Here is a 10018-nt window from a genome sequence, read left to right on the forward strand (position 1 = left end):
GATCCAAAGGGGCACGTGCACCTGAATGTTTATAGCAGCAATGTCCACAATAGCCAAACTATGGAAAGAACCTAGATGTCCATCAACAGATGAATGGATCAAGAAGATGTGGTATATATACACAATGGAATACTAGCAGCCATTAAAAGAAATGAAATATTGGCATTTGCAACAATGTGGACGGAACTAGAGCGTATTATGCTTAACGAAATAAGTCAAGTGGAGAACGACAACTATCATATGATTTCCCTGATATGAGGAAGTGGTAATGCAACATGGGGGCTTAAGTGGGCAGGAGAAGAATAAATGAAACAAGATATAATATATATAATATATAATATATAATATATACATTATAATAATATATATAATAGGTATCTATAGGTATATGTACGTGTATATATACGTGTATATATATATACCTATATACATACATATACCTATAGATACCTATATATAGTTATATATATATATATATAATGGGATATATATATAATGGGATATATATATATAATGGGATATTGTTTAGTCATACTAATGAGTGGAATCTTGGCATTTGTGTCACCATGTATGGATCCTGAGGGCATTATGCTCGGTGAAATAATTCAGACAGAAGAAGATAAATACTATGATCTCACCTACAAGTGGAATCTTAAAACAAGACGAAACCAATCCAAGCTTGTGGATATGCAGAACAGATTGGTAGTACCCTGAACTAGGAGGTCGGGATTGGGTGAAATGCATGATAATGTCAAAAAGTAAAAATTTCCTGTTATAAAATGAGTAAGTCATGGGCATATTATGTCTAGAATGGTGGCTTTAGCTAAAAAAACTGTATTGCACATTTGAAAGAAGCTAGGAGAAGTGATCTTGATGATTGTCATTCTGAAGGAAAGTTTGTAACTGTATATTGTAATGGATGTTAACTGAACTTATTCTGGTCACTTTGCAATATACACAAATATTGAATCATTGCATTGTACACATGTAATTAATGTAAAATGATGTCAATTATTTGTTAACAACATTAAACAACAACAAATATAATGACAAGTAACAGTTCATCCATAACATTGGCTCAGGTTGCCTCACAAGTATGGTGGCCACAGGTGAGTGTTACAGGCATCACTGTCCATTGGCTGAACCTTAAAGGAGATGATGACAATTCAAGCAGAGACAGTCAAGTATCATATGGTTTCACTTACTTGTGGAGCATAAGGAACAACACTGAGGACATGGGGAGATGGAGAGAAGTGAGATGGGGGAAATTGGAGAGGGAGATGAACCATGAGAGACTGTGGACTCTGAGAAACAAACTGAGGGTTTTTGAGGGGATGGGGGTAGAGGTTGGGTGAGCCTGGTGGTGGGTATTATGGAGGGCAGGTACTGCATGGAGCACTGGGTGTGGTGCATAAACAATGAATGCTGGAATACTGAAAAGAAATAAAATAAAATAAAATGAAAAAAAAGGTCTACATCATTCAGAAGCGCAGTTAAGGAGTAAAAAGGAATGATAGCAGACCCAATGTGAAAACTGATTTTGTATTTTCCTCTATGGTGAAATTATATAAATGGCCTTAGATACCAAGTGTTAGTTTTATCCATATAAGTAATACAACTCATGATTATTCCTTCAGTAAGTCTAGGGAAATTTTACTTGGCATGATATATGCCATCTGAAAAGAAATAATTTTTCAGATATCAAAGTGGTCTTGTAAAAGAAACAGCTTTCAAATATTTCTTTTTTTTTTAAAGAAGTACAGGCACTGAATATTTCAGTTTTATTCTTCAATTATAATATCCAGTCTAAATGTAACTAATCCAAGCTTGGGAAGAACTGTGGGAACATATGAGAATGTACCTAGTGGTAAATTGTCTGTTTTTCAGACAGAGCAGAAAGCTTACTAAATGAAGTATTCTGAAATTGAATAGAGAAGTTGAATTGTAAGAAATAGAAGTTTCTGGAAAAAGGAGCAGATTCTATGTCACAATGATAAAAAATCATGGGTTTGAGTCCTTCAGTCAAGGCACTTCTTCACCACCAGGACAATTGTCCCTTTTATAGGTGCCCTCCTGAAGAATCTTTCTAGAGCCTCTTTTATGTCTCTGTTCCTCAGGGTGTAGATGAAGGGGTTCAGCATGGGTGAGACCACCATGTACATCACTGAGGCTACTGCACTTGCGTGGGAGCTCTGGGTAGCAGCAGAGCTAAGGTACACTCCCAGGACCGTACAATAAAATAAGGAGACAACTGAGAGGTGAGATGCACAGGTGGAAAATGCTTTGTATTTGCCCTCAGCTGATGAGATTCTTCTTATGGATGAAATAATCTTAGAGTATGAACAAAGGATCCCAGCAAGGGGAGCACCAGCCAGCAGTACAGCTGAAACATATATCACTGTGTCATTAAGAAAGGTATTAGAACAAGCAAGTTGGATCATCTGATGGAGTTCACAGAAGAAGTGGGGGATTTCCACCTCTGAACAGAAGGAAAGATGCAACAACATCAAGCTCTGTAATAAGGAATTCAGAACACTAACGATGCAGGACACCAGAGCCAGGACTCCACAGAGCCAGGGGTTCATGATGACCGTGTACTGCAGGGGGTGGCAGATGGCCACAAAACGGTCATAGGCCATCACAGCCAGGAGTAAGTCATCCCATCCTGCAAAGAGTAAGGCAAAGCAGATCTGGCTGATGCATCCTGTATAGGTTATAACTTTGCTCTGCGTCTGTATATTCACCAACATCTTTGGGATGGTGGTGGTTGTGAAACAGATGTCTACAAAGGATAGGTTGGCAAGGAAGAAGTACATGGGGGTGTGGATTTGAGAGTCAGAGCTGACAGCCAGAATGATGAGCAGGTTTCCAAACAGAGTGATCAGGTACATGGAGAGGAAAAGCCCAAATATGGGGAGCTGCAGTTCTGGTTTGTTTGATAATCCCAGAAGAAGAAATCCTGAAAATTGGGTATCATTGCCATGCCCTGTGTCATGGTTGTAGTGACTTGAAATTAAGAAAAAAAATGATTACTTTTAGCACAGACATTAGTAACATGGCAGAAGTGCTATATTTACATGGGAAAATATATTTACATAGGTAAAAATGCAGACATTAAAGAAATTGGATTAAAGAAATTGGATGAGGTGTGCCCTTTACTGGGACTTCGGAAGACCTCAACACAAGGTGACATTTGAAGACAGACCTCAGGGAAATCTGCAGAGAAGACACAAGTTTATCTGCAGGATATGTGCCCTGCAGGAAAAGGAGCCAGTGCAAAGGCCTGAGGAAAGTACTTGTTTCAGACAGGTCTAAAAATGGAGCTAGTGTGGTCAGGAGACCAGCAAGAGGGAGAGTGATGAGTGATGATGTCAGGGAATGTTGAACAAGGTGGCACCTGAGATTTCAAGAAGGAAGGGAGTCTTTCATTCATGTGATATTCCTTGCACTTCATTAATTTTTCTCCTAGAAAAACTGTTAATAAATATGGATCCATTCCTTATTTTCAAGTGTTGGTTAACACTCTGGAGGCTGTATTTTAAGGGTACCATATTGGGACACAACAGACTCCTGGGGCCATGTAACTACCAGGCTCTTCTCACCTCCAGCTACATATTTAGGAAAGAAATGATATTAGTTAAGATCTCAGCATCAAGTTATCATTACCCAAAGGAATATAGAAAAGTCCCCACATTCCAGTTGGTAAGACTCCCATGAACATATAACTTGGTGCTTTATTTAAATATGACCAGTTTTTCCTGTATTTAGAGAACTACAAAAATTTTAAAGGAAGAGAAAAAGAAGGGGGAGAAAGGTCTAATAAGTCCAGATGGTCCCTGAGAGATCATGAAGACATGAAATATTCCCTGGTTCTGGCTGCCTTCCAACCCCTTGATGCCCAGAATAACTAATAAGGCAGCAAAAACCCATTAGTCCAAAAGAGAAAAGAGTGATATATTTATGGTGTCAAGACACCTTAATGTATGAACACCCACTAGATGTATGAATAAAAGGAAAACACATTGACTAAAGGAAATACACAAGGTACAAAAATAGAGGGTATTAGCCAAGATTAAATGGTAATATATTTTCCCAAATGATATTTAATGCAAAATTTTGTGATTAGTTAATGAATTTTGAATCCTGGATCTACCACACAGTAGCCATTTGAATTTGGGAAGACAACAAACTCATTCTAAAATTGTAATATTCTTACCAGAATAATGGCGGTAGTGGTATTCATCCTACTAAGATGGTCAATAGATTGAGTCCATATATATATAAAGTTGAGCAGAGTTCATTCCTCTTTTTTTTTACTTTTTAACTTAACAGTATTCATTGTTTTTGCACCACACCCAGTGCTCCATGCAATACGTGCCCTCTCTAATACCCACTACTTGGTTCTCCCAACCTCCCACCCCCAGCCCCTTGAAAACCCTTACATTGTTTTTCAGAGTCCATAGTCTCTCATGGTTCACCTCCCCTTCCAATTTCCCTCAACTCCCTTCTCCTCTCCATCTTCCCTTGTCCTCCATGCTATTTGTTATGCTCCACAAATAAATGAAACCATATGATATTTGACTCTCTCTGCTTGACTTATTTCACTCAGCATAATCTCTTCCAGTCCCGTCCATGTTGCTACAAAAGTTGGGTATTCATCCTTTCTGATGGAGACATAATACTCCATAGCGTATATAGAGTTCCTTCCTCTTAGTGTATCAATGGCTATTCTCTGTTCAGTTGTGTTTATATGTGTGTGTGTGTACATATATGGGGATTTGTGTGTTTGCATGTGCGTACATGCTTCATCTTAATGTAAAAGGCATGCTTACTGTGGACAGTAAAGAAAAAAATGGAATCCACTTCATAAAAGAAAAAAAAATGGTTTTAGTAGAAGTCCAGTGGTGGCTAATGTGGGAAAAGAGTATCAATAAAGAGTCTATCAGAAGACCAGTTTGCAGAGAGAAAAGGTTGTCAGTGTGAGTGCTTAGGTTACATCAGACTCCAGGGATCCTATGTTGACTGCTCCACTGTCCTCCTCATGAGGTCCACCCCATGTCCCTGATATAATTGTGGATGATTTTGGGTCTTCTTATTTTCCTTAATGACATTCCTTCCTTTGTTATGATGGGCTTTGGGTTTTGATTTTTGTTTGACACAAAATCCAATGGGTCCTCACTTGGCCTGGTTTTCTGTTCCTTGTCTGTCATGAAGAAACCTTGTTAGACCATACTCTGTAAAGTCTGGCATGTTCTGTGACAATCTATCCCATTCCTATATATGATTTATCCTTGAAGACCTTGTGCTATGCTAGCACTTAATTCCCTGTTCTCCATTATAACCTATGATCCAAAGGAGCAGGGCATCTCTTGCTTTGTTTGACTCTTTGTGTTCACAAAAGTGCACATTTATATAGAAACACGTTTAAAAGAAATGAGAATTCATTAAATAGAATGCTAGGGAAAATAAATCAAGTTAAATATGGTGGATTCAAATAATTGTCTTCAACAAAATGAACAATAGTCTAATACTAACATCTTACAAACAAGATATTCAATAGCGACAATCACATCAACATGGGACTCTTGTTCAGGATAAAATGAAGTGAAAGCTTGGAGATAAAAGAATAGGAAAACATCCTCTTAATATACATTGCAAGGGATAGTAGCTAAAATTGTAGTTTGTCATATGTGACCATGAAGGGACTCAATCATGCTTATGATAAAGATGCAAAAGATCTTTAGTTGAATACAAAAAAGTGTGTTTCACATAATGTCAGAAGGCAGTTGTTATTAAAAACAAACAAACAAACAAACAAATCTAATTCCAAAATATACAATGGTAGAAATAGGGACTATTAGATGTGCAATAAGATGACAATATGTATAAAAATCAACTCTTACTACTAAGAATGCAGAAGAATTTCAGTACTTGAAAGCAAGGAGGGGAACATGATGTGACCAACTGATAGATTTGACCACACGAAATAGGTAGGCTGTCACTGAATCCCATCAACACATCTATATACAATACAAAGAGTAAGAGGCAAACAGCAAGCTTGGTGAAAAAATTACCATTCTTTTTTTTTTTTTAAAGAATGTAACCAAAATACAATATAGACACCAGATTCCCAGTAGATGAAAGCAATGTACTTGTGAAAACAATTTGCATACAGGAAGTAAATGGAAAATAAAGCAAAAAAATATATTAGCCTCCTCAGTAATAAAATAGTGTCAAAGTGATTCTCTTTGGCATATCCCTTTTTGCATTTAGGTACATCCCACTCCCCCCAGGGAATATCAGTGGGAGAGATGATACTGTAAAATGTATGTCTCAAAAACTACTGTCACAAAGTAGTATTACCTTCCATGGGGCTGGATCTTTCTAATAAGTACAGAACAAACTAAATATACCAATACCTGAAAATTAAAAAAAAAAAGTTCTTGCTCCCTGCTCATACCTCCAAGCCTAATGCCTTGTTTCCCTATTCCCTTAGCTGCAAAAATCCTTGAATATATTCTAATTTCACTGGAACCACTTTATGCCCCCTAGTCCTTACATTGTCTCATCCAACTGCACTTCCATTCCCACCGTGTATTTTTTAAAAATTTTTATTTTTTTTAAGTTTCTTTTCAGTGTTCCAGAATTCATTGTGTATGCATCACACCCAGTGCTCCATGCAATATGTGGCCTCCACAATACCCACAACCAGGCTCATCCAACCTCCCACCCCCTCCCCTCCAAAACCCTGAGTTAGTTCCTCAGAGTCCACAGTCTTTCTTGGTTCCCACCATGTATTGTTAACCATGATCTTATAATGCTGAGTCCAATGAACACTTCTTTCTAAAATATATTAAATAGGGTGCATGGGTGGCTCAGTCAATTAAGCATCAACTTTGGCTCAGGTAATGATCACAGGGTCCTGGGATCTAGTCCCACATCAGGGTCCCTTCTTAAGGGGGACATCTGCTTCTCCCCCACCCACATCCCCCTGCTCATGCTCTTTATTTCTTGCTCTTTCTCAAATAATTAAATAAAATCTTTAAGCTGAAATAAGAAACATAATAATTTGAAGATCTATATTCTTTAGAAAATATAACTAATAAAATATACTAAATTAATTATTTTTAAGCTTAGTAGTCAACCCAGCAAACAAAAATATAGTCTCTTGACTCTGGAATAGGCTGGTTGGGCTCTCAGTTGACCTCAGGTAAAGAGTGTCAGGATCCATTCTATCTGGTCCTTTCCTGAAATACCGGCTGAGCTCTGATACTCACCTGGGTTGGGTCTGCAGGATGAAAGTCTCTGTGTGGAGGTCCAAATTTGTCCCTGGATAGCTGACAATGGAGTCAGAAGCTCTGTTTCCTGAAAGGACAGCAGGAAGGAGTGAAGCATGGGTCCCCCAGCCAGACAGAGTACCCCAAAACAAGAACCATATCCTTTCCCACACAAGGATGCACCATGGTAAGAGATTGAAGCAGCGGAGATATTTACAGATCTCTGTCCCTGGTCATTAGGCACTGTTTGCATTGTTACCTCCACCTCTGAGCATATTATTCCCCTGTGGGCCACTGGTATGGATGGAAAAAAAGTTTTTTCCTGCCAATTCTATGTTCCCAGGAGACCAGATTAGTAATCAGGTGAATCTAGTTATTATTACCTTCTCCACAATCTTGCCTGCCTTCCAGAGCTCTAACCACTTTGCATCTTATCCCAGTTTTTAGTTAATGTTTTCTCCAAATCCAAGACTGAGGAATTTGCTTATCCACGTCTCATGGACCTCCAATCTACTGTTTTATGGCAGAGAAGATCTCCTTATATCTCTAGAAAATTTCTGTTCTTCTATTCAACAGTTGAAAGGGGTATGTTAATTTGTGATAAACATATGGATACAGTGCCCTTGTCTTCATGATGCTTTTGACTGATCAATCATGTGAGTCATACTGATGACGCAAATTCAGAATTGCTGTTTAGTGCTCAATTTTAAATGTTTGTTAATTATAAGATATTTGGATTGCTTTATGTGCCATACACTGAGGTAGGATCTTATTTGGATTTTTTTTTTCATTTTTGCAAAGTCCACTTTGTAAGGTCTGTACTATAATTAACCTTAATCTACACTTGAAAAGTGGAGTTCAGAGGTGTCAAATGAGCTACCCAGAGTTAAGAGTTGAGGGAGGAATGAGCTTGGACTGGAACTCCACCAAGATATGTCTAGTTCTCAAACTATAGGTCAGTGGTTCTCAACCAGTGGCAATTTTGCCTCCAGAGAACACTTAACAACATATGAAGAAATCTTGGTTGTCATAACTAGGGAGGTGCTACTGGCACCTAGAGACTTGAGTCCAGTGGTGCTGCCCCATATCCCACAATGCACAGGATGACCCCCACCACAGTGAATTATCTACTTCAAAAGTCAACAGTGAAGAGGATGAGAAACACTATTTTAGACCTGAACTTCTACAACACTAACATGTGTTTGATTCACTTGAGGATCCTGTTCAATATCAGATTCTGATTTGGCAGAATATGGGTGAGGCTCAGAGATCCTGTAATTGCAACTGTTTCCCAATTGCTACTGATGCTACCAGTCCTGGTCTATAAACCAGTCTTTGAGTAATAAGGCTGTGGTTCAGTGTTTGAGTCAGGGATAGTTATTTTTAGATCTTCTCTACCAAGAATCCACATGCTCACCTCAGGTTTGACCTCAGGTGGTCACCTGATGTACTCAGTAGGTGACCTTGTGCATTCCTAAGTTTATGTGTGTTTCTTGAGTATTTCCCTCCTGTACCATGCTGCCTCAGGGGGGAGATGATTCCAGATGGACGAGATGCATAAAGCAAGGTATAGGGAAAATGTATGGGGCTTCCATGCCTTCTCAAGGTATACCATTCTACCATTCTCCATATGTTCACCAACCTGAGTGTTCTCTGAATCATTCTTTTGGGTTTCATGGAATATTCCTTATACAGACATGATTGATTAAATCATTGATGATGAGACTCCATCTCCAGCCCCTCTCCCATCCCAGGAAGTGAGGGAATGGGAACTGAAGTTCTGGTTCTCTAATCACATTGTTGGTCCTCCTGGCAAGCTGCCCCTCTCCATAGGTACTTTCCTAAACTCACTTCATTAACCTGCTGAAAGACATCTTTATGGCTCTCATCACTTAGGAAATTCAAATTTTTAGAAGCTCTATGCTGGAAATGGGGATGAAGACCAAAAATATATATATATATATATATATATATATATATATATATATATTTTAGCATAAATTACAATATCACAGTTATAACTGTAGTACTGGAAGAAGCCTTGATTGGAATTCTGTCACAATGTTTCTTGTCTCAAACTCTGGCACAATGGTTCTCAACCAGACATGATATACCTTTGGGGATATTTGGGTCATGTCTGAAAGGATGCAACTAAACATTTATAATCCCAAATATTTATCCAGCTCCAAATATAAACATTGGGAAGGTGAGGAATATGATTATAGAGCAGCACTTTTCTACCTTCATTATGCATACAAATCATCAAAGTTTGTAGCTAAAACACAAATTCTGACTCATCAGTCTCCTGTGGGCCTAGGGACTCAGCATTTCTAACAAGTTATTGGTGTTGATGCATAGATCCAAGTCCATGGGGCACAGTTTGAGATCAAGGCTGTGTTCCTGTATTAGAAGATGGGTACATAGTTTTAGGTCTTCTCCACAAGGAATCTTCTGTGTTTGTAATTTTGAAAAAAAAAAAAAGGTTTTCACATATGTCTATAGGGTTTGATATATTCTGTGTTCAATTCTTTTATATAAAGGCTCTTAAGTGGCATCAGAAAATTTATATATGAAGAAGACTTTATAGTAGGCAGAATATGGGCTTCCAAAAGATGTCCACTTCTTAATCCAAAGAGCATTTGAAAATGTTTGTTTCTCTTGCAAGGAGAATTAGCCAGAAGATGGAAAAAGGGTACTAATCACCGATTTCAGTATAAAAACATTAACCTGGATTATCCAGA

The 10018-nt window shown here is 38.2% G+C and overlaps 1 protein-coding gene across 1 annotated transcript; it reads right to left on the bottom strand.

Moving 5' to 3' along the window:
* Window positions 1–2018: 2018 nt before the first annotated feature.
* On the bottom strand, window positions 2019–8688 carry LOC101693967 (olfactory receptor 7A17-like). The gene is made up of 3 exons (XM_013060462.2): window positions 8676–8688; window positions 7278–7365; window positions 2019–3006 (listed from the first exon to the last, which is right to left on the bottom strand). The coding sequence occupies exons 1-3, from the start codon at window positions 8686–8688 to the stop codon at window positions 2019–2021; spliced, it is 1089 nt and encodes a 362-aa protein (XP_012915916.2).
* Between the last annotated feature and the right edge of the window lie 1330 nt (window positions 8689–10018).

This window comes from Mustela putorius, unplaced genomic scaffold, assembly GCF_011764305.1.
Source record: "Mustela putorius furo isolate JIRA1106 unplaced genomic scaffold, ASM1176430v1.1 tig00000095_pilon_pilon_pilon, whole genome shotgun sequence".
Taxonomy (NCBI): Eukaryota; Metazoa; Chordata; class Mammalia; order Carnivora; family Mustelidae; genus Mustela; species Mustela putorius.

Excerpts from the sequence above, each read along its gene's own strand:
- LOC101693967 (XM_013060462.2), bottom strand. Across the intron at positions 3,007-7,277 it reads ATCCTGCAGACCCAACCCAG|TCACTACAACCATGACACAG; the intron begins GTGAGTATCAGA and ends CTTAATTTCAAG.